The sequence below is a fragment of the Phocoena phocoena genome, chromosome X (assembly GCF_963924675.1).
Source record: "Phocoena phocoena chromosome X, mPhoPho1.1, whole genome shotgun sequence".
Classification (NCBI taxonomy): domain Eukaryota; kingdom Metazoa; phylum Chordata; class Mammalia; order Artiodactyla; family Phocoenidae; genus Phocoena; species Phocoena phocoena.
The window spans coordinates 7,207,488-7,228,056 of record NC_089240.1 but is presented as its reverse complement, the minus strand read 5'-3'; the positions used below and the strand labels follow the sequence as shown (position 1 = coordinate 7,228,056).

Sequence of the window (20,569 nt, the reverse complement as noted above, 5' to 3'; positions counted from 1 at the left end):
AACTAGGTTCAGCCCGCCAGACAAGGAGCCCACACCACGAGGCTGGGGCGCACGTTTGTGCTCCAAGATGACAGCTCATCTGGCCACCGCGAGGTCGGGGGCGCCTGTAGGGCCATAGCCGGGTGGCGGTGGGCCGCGGAGGCCCGACAGGGATGGGCAAGACCGCGGAGGAAAAAGGAAGAGAGGGCCATCCGTCAGCCCCTGGAGAGGAAATTCCAGGCGCCCAGCTCCCAGGCGTCGGTCAGCGGGTGCCGTGAGGGAACCAAGTCAGAGTGTCCGCCTCGCGGTGGAGGCCGGGGATTCCGCACTCCTGGGGCTCGAGGCCGGGAGAGCGGGAGCCTCGATCCTCGGCCAGGGGTCCGGGGATGGGGGCGCCCGGATCCTCGCCGGGCGCGGAGGACTCACGATCTTCGTCCACACCCGGAGGCCTCCCGGGTCCTCGATCCTCTCCTTGGGCCCAAGGTATGGGGCGCCCTAATCCTGGCCGGGGCCCGCGCCCCCCTTACCGGTCACGGGGGTCGATCCACGACGTCTGGCGCGTGTTGTGGTCGATGTAGAAGACGCGGCCGTCGTAGTCGCGCGCCTCCTCCCAGCCGGCGGGGAGCGGCAGCTCGGCGCTCTCCCGGGCCCGTGGGGGTGGCGGAGCGGAGGGCGCGGGGGGCGCGGGGGCCGCGGCGGGGGGCGCGGGCGGCGGCGGCTCCCGCGGGGGCTGCGCGGGCTGAGGCGACTCCCGCGGGGCCTCGCGCGGCTGTCCCCGCCGCCGCCGCCGGCCGCCGCTCAGCCACGGCATGACGGCGCGGGCCCCGCCGCCGCCCGGCCGCCCCACGCGCGCCGCCTCCTCCGCCAGCACTAAGGCCCGGCGTCCGGGGCGCGGGGACGGCCGCGGGGAGCCGCCCGCCGCGCCCGGTGCATCCTCCGCCCGGTGCCCGCGCACCGGCGCCCGCCTGCCGCCCGCCTGCCGCCCGGCCCTGCGCGCCGCCGCCCGCGCCGCCTGGGTCACTCGAGTCGCCGCCGCTCGTGGAGTCACAGCCCCAGAGCTGCCGCAGCTGCTACCGGCGGCCCCTCAGTTCCCGCGGCGCGCCCGGCCATCTTCGTTCCTCGGCGCGGCCCGGTAGGGGCGGGGGCTACGCAGGCCCCGCCCCGCGTGTGACCCGCCCCTCCCCATCCCTTTCTCCCTTGGCGGCTCCTACCCCGCTTGCTGCAAGCCCTTCAATCTCCCTTGGCTGCTCCGCCTCCTGTCTCTCCTGGGGGCTCCTCGTCTCTTGGCTCCTGTGCCCCCCAGCCCCCACCCCCGCCCGCTGCTCTACTACTCCTCCCCAGCCGGCTGCTCCCACCCCCCCCAACCGCGCTCAGTGTTCTTCCATCTTCCCCTCCTGCTCCGCGCGCTCCTCCCTCTTCTCTCCCGCTCCACCACCTCCTTGGGCCTCGCCGGGAAACCGCACGGGAGCCAGGATGGGCGCCGCCGCGTCCGTCCGCCCCCGGGCCACCGCAGAGAGGAAGGAGGGCCGGGAGGACTGCGCCCCACCCGGGCTGCAGGCGCGGCCTGCCGGGGGCTGACCCTTGGGGCCCAAACAATTCCCGGGGGAGAGGGCGGTCACCTCACTGCACCCAGTCTCAGGCCTTGGGTGTCTGGGGTCCTCCTCTCTGCCCACTTGGTGGGGGAGGGGAGCTGCGCCCTGGGTCTCCCGAATACCCAGGATGGTCCCGCGAGGGGGGGTAAGTCCCCGGAAGGGAGGCCGAGGGGGCTCCGTGGCTGGAGGAGGAACCCGAGGCCGGTCCTCTTGCGTGGGACCTGGAGGACACACCTGGAAGTGGGGAGCTGGGCAGGTGGGCACTTCTCACCCCTGCCAGGAGAGCCCCAGCAGGGCTGATCCGAAGTCCCCACTCTGGGCCACGCCCCCTGACCTGCCCTGAGCTCTTGCATCTTCCAGTCTGGAGGATCCAATAGTGTGAGTGGAGACCCAAATAGGCCACTGCTCGGGCGGAAGCCAGGTCAGCTCCTAAAACATGAAACCTCTGTGGTAATTGGTAATTATGTTCCACTCACATCTCATAGCTGGAGAAACTGAAGTCCAAAGATGGGGCTCTCTCTTCCTCCAAATCTGCCAGCTACTACTTCATGCTCCAGATCCCCGGCCACAAGACTTAATGCCAGGAAGTGCAGGAACGTATCAGGGAGGTTTTAAAACACTGTTACCGTGATACAAAAAGATCTGATAAAAACCCTAACAGCAATCCATATCTAGCTACATAGGGGAAGAGACTAGAGGAAAACCTCCCCAAATGCTCACAGCAGTTTGCATTCATTCCTTCAGTGGGATGATTTTTTTTTAATTATCGTATTTACTGTCTAAATTGTTTGTAAAAGGGTTATATTACTTTTATAAGGGGAAAAGTTGTTTTAAAAAAGAATGTGAAGGCATGGAGACTGTAATTGGGACATATCCGAGGGAGGCCTTTCCTCCTCTTCTCCCACCACAACACAGAAACTTCCTTGCTCCCCAAGAATCTGCCCCCACCCGAACATCATATGCCGGAAATTCCACCACGGGAGTCCTTTTAGTCACACATGCACAGTTATTAAATGTCCAAGGGAAAGGGATGGAGCGTATCAAAAAAGCAAATACTTTGTGATCTTGCATGTTCCAGAGAATGCCCAAGTGCTGAGTGTCCCTACCCTGACATCTTCCCTTCTGATCGGCATGCTTTATTACCAAGGAAGCTGCCACTGCCTTGTCCCTCTCTCCCTGCCCGTGCTGCAGTCACTTTACCACCCAACATGGCTGGGCTGAAGCTGCAATCCCACCCTCCCTGCCAGGCATCGTGTCCTTTCAGAATTTCGCAAATCTGGGCGCTATCACTAAAAATTACCCTGAATGGGGCTGGAGTGCATTGGAGTGACGCCAACCTCAACAGAGAGAGAGAACAGCCACACACGTCAGACTCACAGAAGGAAAGGCAAGATGAAAAAGTATCAGATAAAGAATAAGGGGTGGGGGAAGCTACACCCCATGAGGAGCTAAGAGGCAAGAGCTCATGGGCCTTTCCCTGAGGGTGAGATCTTCTGGACTCCTCAGACTGGCTGCAGACCTACCATAGGCAGGCACTGTGCTGGGCGTTGGGATGCTGCAGAGAACAGGAAAGAGTCTGTGCACCCCCAGCCCGCAAGTCGGGGACTAAACTGAGAATAGGCATTTAGGACTGTGGCTTGTCTACAAACCAAGCCAGGGTGCCAGTTCAGACTGGGAACTCAGGGGAGGCCTTGTGAGAGCGAAAGGAAGATGGCTTGGATGAGGAAGCTGAGGCTCCGGTCCTCAGATTCTCGAGTCCTGAGCCCTTGCCCCTTGACATGTGTAGCCGCAGTCACCAAATACTTGCTGATTTACTAGCAGATACGGCGCCTCACCCAGATCTCCCTGGCTGGGGCGCACACCCTTCTAAGAGGATTACCCTTGGCTGACAGATGTCTGAGAGGTGATACTCCCCACCCACCCACCCACCCCCACCCCCCCGCCCCGGTCCCAGGACTGCTCCTGCAGTATGACAGACCAGGCCCCTGGCCTTGGTGGGACAAAGTGTAGTGCACCTCACCCTCCAGGGCCCCCACCTGGGCTACCATGGCTTTGCTAGCTCCTTTCCTCTCTAGCCTGCCTCCCCTACCCCCATCCATCACTTGCATGAGAACTACCCCTCCTTGAGCACTGCTTCTGGGGAGGCTGACCACAGAGAGTCTGCTGTGCTTATTCTTCCAAGCACTTAGCAAATATAAACAGTTTGACCATCGTGACGACATCGACACACAGTCCTAACTTCATTTGCACATTAACAGAGGAAAATTGGGAAGAAATGTCACACGGCGTGCCAGTGGAGACAGACGGAAGCCCCTCACTGAAAAGGCTTTATCCACAGGCCCACCCACGGCCCCTGGACCTCTCTGAGTCGGAGAAGTGAAGCAGGCCAGCCGCATTTGTCTTCCTAAAATGAGCCAACAAAAGGAAGAGACCAGAACTTGGGATGACCGAGGCCTCCATCTTCCCTTGTAATGTTTGCCCCAGGCAGAAACGCACGGTCCCTAAAGACCTGTGCGGGGCATTGGGATGGTAGAGAAGTTGGTGGGGGGGTTGAGGGGAATCTTGCCTCCCCAGCTTTGCCGTATATTGGGAAGTCTTGTGTGCGTGTGTTAATTGTTAGGGAGAATAAGGCCTGTCTTTCTCACAGTCAAGTGGGGCTTTCCATGTTGGAGTGAAAAACACAAGCATACACAAAGCACAGCAGGGAAAGGAGGCTTTCGTCTGAGCCGAAGGCACAATTATGCATTCTTTATTGCCTCCATATTCATACCACAGCCTTGCCAACAACGAAAAGTACAAACGTTGTAGCGACCTCTCCTCCCACCAAGATTTCTGATGGAAAAACAGCTCAGGAAAAATCCACTTAGGCCCTGGGTACTGGAGATGCAAATATTGATACTTGTTCTCCTTGCAGACCCTTTGGGGAATCCCCTTGCGCAAACTGTTAAAATGCCCTCAAGTGGAGCTTGCAGAATATTTTCTTTAAAATGCTTCTTAAGGAGTAAATCCAACACACTCCTTGCACGCCAGGCAAGCATGCCCAGAGTTTGAAGATTTTTACTCGGATTCCGCCTTCTCTTCCCAAAGGATAACCTTGAGTTAGCAAGGAAGGTACAAAATTGCCTCTATCCACATTCAATACTTGGGAAGCTTCTGGAAAAGAGAACACCGGGAGGGCTGCAATCGTCATGTCGAAAATGAGAGAAATAAATACTGCTGGAGAAGTCTTGCCTGCTTGTATAAACAATCGCGTGTTCCAGGAAGTGACACAGTGGGTAATTCTACACAATGTGCTGAGAGGAAAACGGAAATGGGCCAGAGTGGGTCTGAAGAAGAAATGGCTCATTGTTTGGCATTCTTTAAATGCTGGAATAGTTACTCAATTATGGGCGCTTCCCATATATTTAAATAATGCAAATCCACAAGCTGCAGAGAAGATCAGCTGGAGCTCTGGCTCATTCCTGTCTTGCCGGTTTAGGGTCTGCAGAGTCACAGAGCAATGCCGAGATCCCTAACCCGAGACCTCTCCCCAGGCTCAGGAACGACAAGCGGGCGGGTGGGGCTATTCCCTGAGGGTTTTTTTCCTGACTTTAAGTCTTCAACTTTAGACACTTATTTGACTTGTGATCGGAAACGCCCTTGTTTGGCTTTTGAGTGTGGACGGGGAGGCTGGGAGCATTTTTCTCAAATGGGACTTCCTTGACTTGAGTAGACTTGTGCAGTTTTGAGATGAGGTTTTTCTCATGTCCTGATCTTCCATTCCAAAGAGATGCAGAGTATTCTGAAAGAGTCAGCTGTGTGAATAAACCAGGCCGTCTGTTGGGTCATTTTAGTGCTTTATTCTGCTGTGTGTTGGCTTCTTCGCGTGCAGCAATGCCCTTGGCGTTGGTTCATGGCTGTCATGTTGTAGGCGGACTCGGCATTTGTACCTGGGTTATTAAACTTCAGTTTTACGGGAAAAAAAAAGACCAATTTCTTTCCCAAACTTAGAATATTTGCTGTCACCCACTTGCTTCCTCTCCAGGTATCCCCTCCCAAAGCTATATTTTTACTTCTCCTTCCCAACCCTTGGGTTGTGTTGCACAAAACGGTAATGAGCCAAATGGAAACGTATTCCAGGCAAACCATAATTTTCAGAAGACACAGCCGCCATGAGCCGGCATACTACACGATGCTTCCTCCTGGCTGGGTTCTCTCCTGTTTAGGATTACGACTCTGGTCCCCTGTGGATTTGGAAAAACAGATTCTTCAACTGCAGACCTCTGCTTTAAGAGCCAAGCAGACCAGCTTGGAAGTCTCAGGCTTACAGAAACAGGAAGGCGGATTTATCCGACACAGAAATGAGCAGTCTCTGGGTTATTACCATTTGATGACACCAGCATTATAAATTAGTCCCTTTTGTAGCATGAATGGAACAGTTTTGGAACACAGGCAACGTCGGTAGATCCTGAAACAACAACCCCGAGATGTTTGTTATGTATCGGTGCTTTTCAACCAGGGGCGATTGTGGTCCCCAGGGGACATTTGGCAACACCTGGAGATGTTTGCTACGGGCATCCAGTGAGTAGAAGCCAGGGCTGCCACTCAACATCCTACAGGGCCCAAGACAACCCCACAACAGAGAATTATCCAGCCCAAATGTCAGTGCTGATGTAGAGAAGCCCTGTAATACACGTGTAATTGATGGTAACATTTGTTCTACCTAGGCTTTTAGTGGGGAAATCAAGGCCCAGACAATGTAAGTAACTAGGCCAATGTGATCTGGCCACTGCTAAAAAGCATCAGCCCTGAGATCAAAGCTCAGCTATCCCATCTGACCTCTGTATTAGTCAGGGTTCTCCACAGAAACAGAACCAATAGGATACATATACCGAGATTCATTATAAGGAATTTGCTCACGTGATTATGGAGGTTGAGTAAGGAAAAGTTGAGTTAGCAAACTGGAAACCCAGGAGAGCCAATGATATGATTGCAGTCCAAGGCCAGCAGGCTGGAGACCCCAGAAGAGCTGATGTTTCACTTCAGGTCCAAAGGCAGGAAAAAGCGGATGACCCAGCGCAATCAGTCAGGCAGGAGGAGTTCCCCCTTGCTTATTGACTCACAGGAGAGTCAACCTTTTTGTTTTACTCCGGCGTTTGACGGATTGGATGAGACCCACCCACATCTGCTTTCCTCAGTCTCCTGATTCAAGTTTTCCTCTCATCCAGGAGCACCCACACCAACACACCCAGAATGTTTGAACCAATATCTGGGCACCCTGTGGTCCAGTCAGGTGGACACGTAAACTCCCCATTACGGCTCCTGACTTGATAACCAGTTGCTCTGTGTTTCTACAACTCTTCATGTCCGCAGAGTGATTCATGGACGGCAGCATCAGCATTGCGGGGGATCTCATCCAAAGGGCCAGCCCGGACCCATTGGTTTGTGAAGCGCTATGTTACACACATGGAAGGGGGGGGCGCGGGGGTGCGGACATCTAAAAAAAACGATTTTACTATATTGATTCAGAGAGCCATCTGGTTAGTGTTTCCGTTACTCAACTCCATAATCAATAGGGCTTTATTTATCATTTAAGAGGTGCCAAGCGCTACTCAGCTTTGCATGAGAAGCATATTTAACAGTCTGGATTTGTGTGTCATTCAACCGTAGGCCAAGCCTCCATGAACTTCAGCCTGGCTTACCTGGCACAGAAGTAGAAATGGGCAAAAGGCAGCCCCGAGCCAACCATGCTGTCAGCAATGTTTGATTTTTGCCTGTTTCCTCTGCCTCTCCCCGGCCTGGTATCCCCACCCAGGACTGGCTACACAGTTTGCTGTCTACATTTTGCAGTGCCAAATGAAAAGGCGGGACCCTTTTCAGACTGATTCCACAAAACACCCTAAACAGAGCGGCTTATAAACAACAGACATTCCTTTCTCACAGTTCTGGAGGCCGGGAAGTCCATGATCAGGGTGCCAGCGTGATCCGGTGCGTCTTCATATGGTGGACGGGTTTAGGGAGCTCTGTGAGGTCTCTTTGAAAAGAACATTGATCACATTCGTGAAGCTCCATCATCATGACCTAAGCACCTCCCAAAGGCCCCACCTCCAATACCATCACATGGGGGTTAGGACTTCAATACATGAACTTGGGGGGCACACCAACGTTCAGACCATGGCAGCCCCCTTGTTTAAAAAAATACTAATAATTTTAAGAGGGTAGACAATTAAAACAAGCACAAGCCCTTCAGAGCACAGGGCCCTGTCCATACCTTTGACTTCTAGTCATTGTGCCCTTTGAACATTCCAAAGGGACAGCAATTTTCAGCGATAGCACAGAAGATCATTTTGGGGAAAGAGGCCCTGTCCCAGCAAATCAAACCACTTGTTCCCCAGGACTTCTCTGCCAGCCCAGCTACCTCTCCAACGTCAGCATGATACTGCTGGCAGGAAGAACGTCCTCTGCTCCTACGCCCTGGGCTCCCTGGTGTTGAGGGTTGAATTATGTCCCCCCAAAAATATGTTCAAGTACCTATCCCTAGTACCTGTGAATGTGACCTTATTTGGAAATAGGGTCATTGCAGATATAATTAGCTAAATTACGATGAAGTTATACTGACGTAGGGTGGACCCTTAACCCAATATGACTGGTGTGCTTAGAAGAAGAAAGAAGACAGACACACAGGAAGAAGGCCATGTTATGGAGGCAGACACTGGAGTGATATGTCTACAAGCCAACGAATGGCAGAGATTGGCAGCAACACCTGGTGTTTATGTGTGTGTATATATATATATATATATATATAATGTTTTAATAAATTTATTTATGTTTGGCTGTGTTGAGTCTTCGTTGCTGCGCGCGGGCTATCTCTAGTTGTAGCGAGTGGGGGCTACTCTTTGTTGTGGTGCGCGGGCTCTAGGCGCACGTTCTTCAGTAGTTGTGGTGCATGGGCTCAGTAGTTGTGGCTCACGGGCTCTAGAGTGCAGGCTCAGCAGTTGTGGCGCACGGGCTTAGTTGCTCCATGGCATGTGGGATCTTCCGGACAAGGGCTCGAACCCGTGTCCCCTGCATTGGTAGGCGGATTCCTAACCACTGTACCACCAGGGAAGTCCCATTCTCTAAAGCCTTTAAAGGGAGCATGGCCCTGCTGACACCTTGATTTCAGAATTCTAGCCTCCAGAACCATGAGACAATAACTTTCTACTGTTTCAAGCCACCCAGTCTGTGGTACTTGGCATACCGCGGCCCTAGGAAACTAATACTCCTGGAAACTTGTCCCTAGGCTCTTGCTTTTGCTTCAGGCAAGACTGAAATCTATAGAAGTGTCCTGATCAGTGCCAAGGAATCCCAGAAAAGAGAAGCCTTCCATGACCGCCTCCAGAAATCCCACCAAACCCAGGAGCCCCAGGTATGACATGCTTGACTCGGTAAACAGTAAGAGCTGACATCCAACGTAGACCAGAAGTATCCAGTTTTACCATGTGCTGCACAAAGTTCCGATTTACCTTGGACCACTGGGTATCCAACCTGTAGATGAGGGTAATGTCTCTTTATGGAAACATTTCAGCTAATCCCAAAAAAGCAGTGACGGAATCAGAATTAGAGTGAAGACCCCTCCCCCAGGGATTGACTGGATCCTGGCGCTGAGCTTCAACGGTTGCTAAGATCATAAAAAGATAGACGATCAGACCTGATGTGCTTCCTCAGAAAAACACACCACCTGTGACGTAGCCTTGTCAAAAAGTCAAACCTGTATCGAGGGATCAAAGCCTGTAGATCTGGTTACCTGCTTCCAGGAAATATAGACATCAGAGGAATAGTTAACATCTCGGGAATGCTATCGGCAAAATCCCAGCTGATATCCAACAAATGACCTTGTTTCTTTCAGAAATAAACTCTAAGTGGGGGATGGGGGTGGGGCTGGGGGAAGGAGAGATGGAAAGGGAGCCTGTAGATGAAAAAAAAGACTAAAGAGACATAGGAACTAGCAGCACGGTGTGGGCCGTATTTGAATCCTGCTTCATATAACTGGAAAAAAACATCTGTGACATTTATGAGGCAAATGGAAATGTAAACACTCCCTGGTAGTAGATGATATAAGGAATTATTTCTTAAAATTTAGGTTGGATAATGGTATTCCAGTTTTTTTAAAAAATAGGGCATATAGTTTAGAAACACGTTTGGAAATAATTATGGGAAATGGGATCTATATATAAGATTTGTTTAAAAATAACATGTGTGATGGAGAGTGGGAATGAGTAGACTTGAGACAAGGTCATCATAAATTGATAATTGTTGAAGCTGGTGATGGGTCATGGGGGTCATCATAAAACCTCTACGATTCATATATGCTTAAAAATGTCCATAATAAAAAAATTTTGAAAATTCCATTGGAATGCCATAAAAACAGCTGAGTGGATAGAATCTGAATTTTGGGTGTTATGTCTACAGGTTTTCTATAGCTGCTGTAACAAATTACCACAAACATGGTGACTTGAAAGTATAGAAATTCATTAGAAATCCAAAATGAGTCTCGTTATGATAAAATTAATGTGTTGGCAGGGCTGCATTCCTTCTGGAGGATCTAGTGGAGATTCTGCATCCTTACCTTTCCCAGTATCTAGCGGCTGCCTGAATTCCTGGGCTCATGGCCCCTTCCAGCAATCATGTCCCTCCTCCACCTCAGCTTACATCTTACCTCTCCTTCCCTGACTCTGACCCACTGCTTCCCTCATATGAGGACCTTTTTGATTACATTGATCTCACCTGGATAATACAGAACAATCTTCCCATCCCAAGATCCTTAATTTAATCACATCTGCAAACTTCCATTTGCCATGTAAAGTAACGTCATGTAAGGAAACATAGCTTTTGGGGATTAGGACATGTCTGGACATCTTTTGGCGGGGGGATTATTCTGCCTACCAGGTATCTCAGATCGACATTTACCAACATTTTCTTGTTCAAAACAGAGACATCCGGTTATGATTTCTGCATACTTCAACGGGGTGATTTTGCCTCCCGGGGAGATTTGGCAGTATCTGGAGACATTTAAAAAAACTTTTACTTGGGCTTCCCTGGTGGCGCAGTGGTTGGGAGTCCGCCTGCCGATGCAGGGGACATGGGTCCGTGCCCCGGTCTGGGAAGATCCCGCATACCGCGGAGCGGCTGGGCCCGTGAGCCATGGCCGCTGAGCCTGCGCGTCCGGAGCCTGTGCTCCGCCACGGGAGAGGCCGCAACAGTGAGAGGCCCGCGTACCGCAAAAAAAAAAAAAAAAAGTTTTACTTTATTGAAGTACAGTTGATTTACAATGTTGTGTTAATTTCTGTCGTACAGCAAAGTTTTTAGAATATATATATATATATATATAATATATATATATATACACATTCTTTTTCAGGCAATACCTGGAGACATTTTTTTTTTTTTTTTAGAAGTTGGGGTAAGAGTTTATTAATTAATTTATTTTTAGTTTTGCTGTGTTGGGTCTTCGTTTCTGTGTGAGGGCTTTCTCCAGTTGTGGCAAGCGGGGGCCACTCTTCATCACCATGCGCGGGCCTCTCACTATCGCGGCCTCTCTTGTTGCGGAGCACAGGCTCCAGACGCGCAGGCTCAATACTTGTGGCTCACGGGCCCAGTCGCTCTGCGGCATGTGGGATCTTCCCGGACCGGGGCACGAACCCGCGTCCCCTGCGTTAACAGGCAGACTCTCAACCACGGCGCCACCAGGGAAGCCCCTGGAGACATTTTTGATTGTCAAGATAGGAGGTAAGGTCGGGGAGGGTAGGTGGGGGAGGAGGCGGTGCTACTGGAATCTATCTAGTGGGTAGAGACCATGTATTGTAGGCTGCTAAACCTCATACAACGCAGAGACCGAGAGATCTACCAAGCCCCACATGTTACTAGTACTGAGGTTGAGCAACCCTGGGCAAGGAGCAACAGAAGGAAAAGCGCACGTTATATTCTCCACAATGTATCTGCAAAGAGCAAGAAATTAAGAAGTATTTTTTGAATGAATAAACAATTAGCTTGCTAATAAGATACATTACACCTTCTCATCAATAAGACGACCTCAAATTCGGTGACCACAGCTGAGTCACCGAATTATATCCAAAAGTGAATATAATCCAGAATATCAAAAAAACTATGTGTTCCTGCTGAAATCACAAGAAGACAGACACCAAAGACCTGACGTGCCTCTAGGGAAAACACCACCAACCTATGAGACAGTTTTGCCCTAAAATCCAAACCCGATCTGATCAAAGCCTCTGGAAAGATTCCATGGATTCCAAAGATCTTATTTGCAGAAAAAAGGGTATTTACATCTTAGGATTCCTCTAGTGCAAAGGTCTTTAGAGCCAGAGAGAAAAGTGCATATTTTGAGAACCACAGACCTGCAAAATCCAATCAAGGATAAAGCTGCCAGTCCTACAAATGTCCATGGGGTACATGGAAGACTCAGTAATGTGTACAGCTTAATTAAAATTAAGGGTCAGGGTCTTGAGAGCACCTCCCGTGAAGTATAGCATCCTGGACATAACAATCATTTATAGGCTTCAAGTGTCCCATTAGGGTCACTGACAAGAATCTAGCTAGGGGCAGCCCAAATCGTGGGAATGTATGCAGGCTCAGTCATGGGATGGTAATTACTATCTGTAATGGAACGAATCTCTCAGCTCCAGGAGGATTTGGGAAAAGTACAGAAACTTTTTTTTTTTTTTTCTTTTTTTCAGAAACTTTTAAGAGAATCAAAATATACGATTCATATTTGGGGTAAAGAAAAAATCTCTGCGTATTTGGTATTTTATGCATTTGTAAAGTTTCAAAGAATTTCTGAGTTTTGGAAACCACTGTAAAATATATAATTGGGTAATTCATCTAAACGTGATTTTAGTTGAAAACTATATAGCATTGGAATATTTTAAAAGAGCTTAAATTTTACTATATTTATAAGTTTAATTTATTAGATTTTAAGGATATTTGCATACCTGGGAATGTATTTGTTAATTGAGACAATTGAAATGATTAAAAAGGGAACTGGGTGTAATGTGTTAAGGGTTTTAAATGTACTTTAAAATTCATGAAAGTGTTTAATTATCTGAGTTTGCAAGTGGGATCAAATATTTTCCAAAGTCCTCTTAAAATTGGTTGCTATTATTTGCTAGACTTAAAAATGAATTTTAAAAAAGAATAATCAATTTTCTAGGCTGAACTTAAAAGGTTAAGGAAAAGCTACAAGGAGATATCACCTCACACCTGTCAGAATGGTTATCACCAAAGAGAGCACAAATAATAAATGCTGGGGAGGGTGTACAGAAAAGGGAATCCTCTCACACTGTTGGTAGGAATGTAAATCGGTGCAGCCACTGTGGAAAACAGTTTGGAGGTTTCTCAAAAAACTAAAAAAAAAAAAAAAAAAAAAAAAACTAAAAATAAAACTACCATACGACCCCGCAATTCTACTGCTAGGCATATATCCCCCCAAAACCATAAACACTAATTCTAAAAGATACATGTCCCCAAGTGCTATAGCAGCATTATTTACAATCGTCAAGATATGGAAGGGACTTCCCTGGTGGTCCAGTGGTAAAGAATTCACCTTCCGATGCAGGGGAAGTGGGTTCGATCCCTGGTCAGGGAACTAGGATACCACATGCCACAGGGCAACTAAGCCCACGTGCCACAACTACAGAGCCTCAACTAGAGAAGAGAAAACCCCCACACCACAACTAGAGAGAAGCCTGCACGGCGCAACAGAAGATCCCACATGCCGCAACTAAGATCCAGCACAGTCAAAAAAAAAAAAAAAAGATATGGAAGCAACCTAAGTGTCCATCAACAGATGAATGAATAAAGAAGATCAGGGGGCTTCCCTGATGGCGCAGTGGTTGAGAGTCTGCCTGCCGATGCAGGGGACGCGGGTTCGTGCCCCGGTCCGGGAAGATCCCACATGCCGCGGAGCGGCTGGGCCCGTGAGCCATGGCCGCTGAGCCTGCGCGTCTGTGAGAAGCCCGTGTACCACAAAAAAAAAAAAGAAGAAGATGAGGTATATATATACGATGGAATACTACTCAGTCATGAAAAGGAACAAAATAATGCCATTTGCAGCAACATGGATGGACTGGGAAGTTATTATGCTAAGTGAAAAAAGTCAGAGAAAGACAAATACTGTATGATATCGCTTATATGTGGAATCTAAAAAATACAACAAACTATAACAAAAAAAAAAGCAGACTCACAGATATAGAGAACAAACTACTAGTTGCCAAGGGGTGTGGGAAGGTGGGAAGGGCAATATAGGGGTAGGGGATTAAGAGATACAACTATTATGTATACAATAAGCTACAAGGGGGAGTTCCCTGGTGACCTAGTGGTTAGGGTGCCGGGCTTTCACTGCCGTGGCCCAAGTTCAATCCCTGGTTGGGGAACTGAGATCCCACAAGCTGTGGGATACTGCCAAGAAAAACAAATAAGCTGGGCTTCCCTGGTGGCGCAATGGTTGAGAGTCCGCCTGCCGGTGCAGGGGATACGGGTTCGTGTCCCGGTCCGGGAAGATCCCACATGCCGCGGAGCGGCTGGGCCCGTGAGCCATGGCCGCTGAGCCTGCGCGTCCGGAGCCTGTAAAAAACAAAAAACAAAAAACAAAAAAAACAAATAAGCTACAAGGATATATGGCACAGTGTGGGGAATATAGCCAAGATTTTATAATAACTATAAATGGAGTGTAACCTTTAAAACTGTGACTCACTGCATTGCACACCCGTAACTTATATAATATTGTACAGCAACTGCACTTTAATAGAAAATGTTAGAAAAAGAGTTAAGGGAAAAGTAGGCATTTGAACGTATAACTTAAATAAGTTGACTATCAGATTTGTAAACTGAGCAGACCTTTTTTTGTGCACACACAAACACACACACACACCATTTTTGAGGGCTATAATCACTTCTGAAGGGCTGTACGATGTCCAAATTACTGTGCTTACATTAAAAAAAAAAATCACAAGTCCATCTTTGCAACCCTATGCCAATAATATGATCAAATACCAATATTGTTTACCAAATAAATTCCACCCGAACTCAGAAACCTTGCTCAGCCCTCCAGAGCCTGCATAGAGCTGATAAGTTCTCATATGATTCAAAATGCATTCCTCCTAAGATGCTTGTTTCTGTTTTTTTTTTTACATATTCTGAATCTAATTTTCTGCCTTTGTCATATTCTCATCCATTTATGGATTTGCATGAGTGTGTGTGATTGGTTGTCATCTGAATAAATTATTTCATTCCCAACCAACTAATTTATGTTCCTTATAAAGGGCCAGCTTAACTCTATGCCAGTTTAACTAAGGAGTGTTGATGGAGGGTCCAAATAACCCTGTTTGCAGCCGGTACGTGCTTTGGAAGGTACTGAGCTCTAATTGGTTGAATTCTACCGTGGTCTAATCGTGGCCCACCACAGTGAGAGTCACACTGTGGTCCACAGAGCAGCACCATCTGGCCTCACTCGGACCTCCGCACGTTCACGTTTACGAAGCATTGGTCTACACAAGAATTCAGGTAACAATAATCACTGTTGCAGTGATTGTGCTGTTTGAGTTTCCTGCTCAGCAGACGACATAGTTCCATTTATTTCTTTTAAATGAAAAGATGACAAGTTGCAATTCAGTTAACTCTGTAAATTGTCTCTACAAATTATTAAATTACATGTGTATATTGAGTTCTCACAAATGGCACTTGGGTGACTGGAACATGAACATGTCACAGTAATAGTTGGACAGAAGTCTCCCATGATATGGAAAGAGGTGGGGGGTATCATAATCCATTGAGGCCCTAGCACCCCGGAAGCTCCAGGAAGTGTGGTGAGCTCCAGCCAACTCAGCTACTATCACCCTAGATAAAGTTCTGGGTAGCTTAATGAAGGTCACAAATGCATTTCTGTTCCTCACGTCAAGAAGGGAGTCCATTTCCCCTCTTCCTTTAAAAAAAGTTTTTAGCTTATTTATCTTGCTTTTTATTACGACATCGTCACATACATGCAATATTTCCCGTCTTCTAGAATGAGCACACCCATGGCTTTCTTTGACTGATATAATATGGTAGAAGTGAAGTTCTGGGACTTCCAACCCCAGGCTTAAGAGAACGGGTGCTTCAACTTTCTTGCTCTTAGGAGTCAGCCACCGTGTAAGAAGTCTGATGACTTTGAGCCCGCCATGCTATCAGGCAGCCCAGGAGAACCATGTGGAAAGGAGCATTGAGGGGCCAGACTCTGGGAGGTAAGGCTTCTTGCACCATCCATCCCAGACAGCTGCGCAGCCCCGTGCACGACTGTGGCCATGCCACGTGCAGCCAAAGAATCCCCTCGCTGAGTCCTGCCTGACCCACAGAACCATGAGCAAACAATAAAATATTGTTGTTTAAGCCATTAATCTTGAAGGTGATTTGTCACATAGCAATAAATGTTTGTGACAAATGCACGGACCTGTCTAACAGCCGCTTACCTCCTATTCATCACAGAATAGATCTGCCAACCTAAGAGGAGTTTCTCCCCCTAAAGCAGGAGGAGAAAAGTGATGAGGAAAGCAAGGAAAACTGAGTAGAAGAAGAGCTAAGAAACAGAAAATGAGAAAATACCAAAGAGAAGTTGGCCTGCTCTGATGTAACTCTATGTTCCCAGATGTGGCCAAGCAGTGCCCACCCCCATCACTCTTTTTTTCTTTCTAAAATTTGTGTTAAAGCATAACTTATTGACTGGTAAGTGCACAGATCGTTAAGTGTAAACCTCCAAGAATTTTTACAAACCAAACGCATGCATCTGACTGACAGCCAGATCAGCACTTCAGATGCCCCCTCCTGGCCTCTTCCAGTTACTACACTGACCCTCTTCGGGTTACCACTCTCCTGACTCCTGTTTCTCAACGTTCTATCAGGAACATGCATACTATATGTAATCTTTTGTTTCCGGCTTCTTTTTCTCAACTTTAGGTTTGCGAGAGTCATTCACTCTGTTGTGTGTAGTTGTAGTTCATTTGGTGTGGGATGGTTAGTATCATTGTACGATGACACCACAATGTCTTTGTGTATAGGTGGATTTTATCTAAAACACGGGTCAGCAAACCTTTTCCGTGCATATTTTAGGCACTGCGAGCCATAGATCTCTGTCACAACTACTCTCTGCCATTGCAACTTGAAAGCAACATAGATAACATGTAAACGAATGGATCTAGTTGTGTACCAATAAAATACTGTCTTTATTGATACTGAAATTTGAATTTCATAGAATTCTCATGTCACACTATTTTATTCTTTGATTTTTTTTTCTAACCTGTTAAAATGTAAAAAATACTGTTTTTACGCTATATGTTTAGTCCAAGCAGATGGTATTTTTTTTTTTAAGTTTCCAAATGTTGATGCGGGTGCAGGAAAACAGGAATTCTCAGGGAATGTAAAGTGGTGCATTCTTTGAGGTTGCCAGTGGGGCATTATATATCAAATACTTTAAAACCTTTCATACTCTTTGACCATTTCTAGGCATTTATCCAAAGAAAATAACCAGAGATGTGCATGAAGATTAATGGGCAAAGATATTCCTCATAGCATTATTTATAATATTGAAAAATTGGAAGCAGACTCCAACGTTCAGTTCTGGCAATTGGGCGGATTGAGGTAATGCATCCCGTGCTCCTCATATGTCTACAAATACACAGACTGCTGTATAAAATATGATACAAATATGAAATACACTGACTAGCTAGAGAGAAGCATCACTTTCCTGGGTCAGAATGGAAATGTATGCCCATATAGACCCTCACCATTAGGAGCTGGGGTTTTAATACCAGCACAGAAATAAAAGACATGACATTGACCCACCAAGACGGGAAGCTGGAATTGAGACCCCTGCATAAAGTTGGAACAAGAACTTCCTGCCTCCTTTATGAAAGGGAGGACTAGGGAAAGGTCTCATCCTCCCAAAAGAGGTAGTGAGGAACTTTGTCTCTTGTGGGCACTCCAAGGGAGGGGGTGGGACGTTTTAAAAATATTAAGTCTTCCAGTCCATGAACGCGGGATGTGTTTTCATTTACCCATGTCTTCTTTAACGTCTCTCAGCTGTGTCTCGTACTTTTTATTGCACGTGTTTCTCACCTCTTTAATCAATTCCTAAGTATTTTATTCTTTTTGATGTCTTTGCAGATGGAATTGTTTTTGTAAATTTCCCTTTCAGTTCACTGATTACTAGTGTAGAGAAATACAAGTGATTTTTGTGTCTTGATTATGTATCCTGCTACTTTGCTCATTTATTAGTTCTAACAGGTTTTTCGGGTGGAATCTTTAGGGTTCTCTACATAAGGCATACATCATTTTATTGTACTTTGCCTTATTTTTGTTTTTACAATAATGCGGTGTTCGAAGGTTTGTGACCACCTTGCATCAAGCATGTCTATGGGTGCCATTTTCCAAAAGCATTTGCTCACTTTGTGTCTCTGTGTCACATTTTGGTCATTCTTGCAATATTTCTGTTAATATTTCTGTTAATATTTTCTATTGTTATAATATTTTCATGGTGATCTGTGATCTTTGATGTCACTACTATAACTTGCTGAAGACTCAGATGATAGCATTCTTTTTAGCAATAAAGTATTTTTTACTTCAGGTATGTAACACTGCTTTTCAGACATAATGCTGGTGCACACTTAATAGACTACAGTATAGTGCAAACATGACTTAAAAAAAATTTTTTTTAAGTTTTGGCTGTGCCGCATGGTATGTGGGATCCTGTTTGCCCGACTAGGGACCGAACCGGGCCCCCTGCGGTGGAAGCGCGTACTCTTAACCACTGGACCTCCAGGGAAGTCCCCAAACACAACTTTCATACGAACTGGGAAACCAAAAAATTCATGTGACTGGCTTTATTGCGATATTCACTTTTTTGTGGTGGATTGGAACCAAACCTGCAATATCTCCAATGTATGCCCATATAAGATCATAACATCTGCAACTACAGATCATCATTTTTTCTAATTTGGAAGGATGTTTCCTTGCCTAATTTCCCTGGCTAGAACTTCCAGTACTTTGTTGAATAGAAGTGGTGAAAGTAGGCAGCCATGCCTAGTTCCTGATGTGAAAGGAAAAGCGTTGGGTTTTTCACCATTGAGTATGACATTTGCTGTGGAGTTTTCATATATGGCTTCTATTACGTTGAGGCAGATTTTTTCTATTCCTAGTTTGAGTGTTCTTATCATTGAAGGGTATTGAAGTTGGTGAATGCTTTTTCTGCACCCACTGAGATCATTATGTGCTTTTCCCTTTATTTTCTTACTGTGGTGTATGTATCACATTGATTGATTTTTATATGATGAACCATTCTTTCATCCCAGTTATAAATCCCACTGGTCATGGTGTATAATCCTTTTAATATGCTGCTGAATTCAATTTGCTAGTATTTTGATGAGAATTTTTGCCTCGGTGTTCATAAGGGATATTGGTCTGCAGTTTTCCTGTTGTGTCTTTTTTCTGGCTTTGCCATAAGGATAATTGTGGCCTCATAGAATGAATAGGAAGTGTTTCCCTCCTTCAGTTTTCTTTGGAAAAGTTTAAGAAGGACAGTATCAGTTCTTTAACTATTTGGTAGAATTCACTGGTGAAGCCATCAGGTCCAGGGCTTTTTTGTTGGTGGTGGTGGGAGATTTTTGATTGTTGATCCAACGTCTTTACTGTTTATAGGTCTATTCAGATTTTTTGTTTCTTCATGATTTAGTCTTGGTAGGTTTTGTGTTTCTCAGAATATGTCCATTTCATCTAAGTTATCCATTTTGTTGGTGAACAATTGTTTGCAGTACTCTCTTATAGTCATTTTTATTTCTGTAGAGTCAGTAGTAGTGTTCCCACTTTCACTTCATTTCTGATTTTCATAATTTGAATCTTCTCTCTTCTTTTCTTAGTCCATCTAACCAAAGGTTTGTCAATGTTGTTGACCTTTTCAAAGAACCAACATTTGGTTTGATTGGTTTTCTCTGTTGTTTTTCTATTCTCTATTTTGTTTATCTCTGCTCTAACCTTTATTCCCTACCTTCTGCTAGCTTTGGATTTAGTTTGTTCGTTCTTGCTAGTTCCTTAAGTTGTAAAGTTAGGTTGTTGATTTGAGATTTTTCTTGTTGTTCAGTGTAAGCATTTATAGCTATGAATTTCTCCCTTTTTCTGTGTCCCATAAGTTTTGATATGTTGTGTTTTCATTTTCACTTGTCTCCAAGTATTTTCTAATTCCCCCTGCGATTTCTTCTTTGATCCGTGGCTTGTTTAAAAGTGTTGTTTAATTTTCACAAGTTTGTAAAATTTCCAGTTTTCCTTCTCTTATTGATTTCTAACCTCATCTCGTTGTGGTCAGAGAAGACACTTCGTGTGACATCTGTCTTTTTAAGTCTACTGAGACTTAATTTGTGGACTAACGTGTGGTCTGTCCTGTAAAATATTCCACGTACACTTGAGAATGTGTACGCCATTGTTGTTGGGTGGAGTGTTCTGTTAGATGTAGTTGGCTTTTTGTGTTCTTTAAGTCCTCTATTTCCTTGCTATCTTCTGTCTGGTTGTTTTATTATCGTGAGTGGGGTATTGAAGTCTATGACTGTTATTGTAGAAAAGTCTATTTCTCTGTTCAGTTCTGTCCATTTTTGCTTCATCTATTTTGATGCCTGTCATTAGGTGCATAAATGTTTATAATTGGTGTATCTTCTTGCTCTGTTGGAACTTCTATTAATATATAATGCCCTTCTTTATCTCTTTGTAAACTTTTTTTGATTTAAAGTCTATTTGTCTGCTCTTAGTAGAACCACCCCTTTGTTTGTTATTTGCAGGGGCTATCTTTTTACATCCTTTCACTTTCAATCTATTTGTGTCTTTGGACCTAAAGTGAGAGTCTTATAGACAGCATATAGTTGGATAAAGTGTTTTTATCCATTCTGCTCCCACAGGCTCTGTGCAGGCTGCTCCAGGAGCACTGCTCAGCTGCCTGCCGTGGGGCTCCGGGT

General features: G+C 46.5%; 1 protein-coding gene across 1 annotated transcript in view; it reads right to left on the bottom strand.

The window, feature by feature from the left end:
• The window catches only part of WWC3 (WWC family member 3), a 120,409-nt gene extending 119,619 nt beyond the window's left edge, over window positions 1-790 (bottom strand). The window contains exon 1 of the mRNA XM_065900894.1: window positions 507-790. Within this exon, the coding sequence (XP_065756966.1) occupies window positions 507-790 (284 nt within the window). The remainder of the gene's footprint in view (window positions 1-506) is intronic.
• Between the last annotated feature and the right edge of the window lie 19,779 nt (window positions 791-20,569).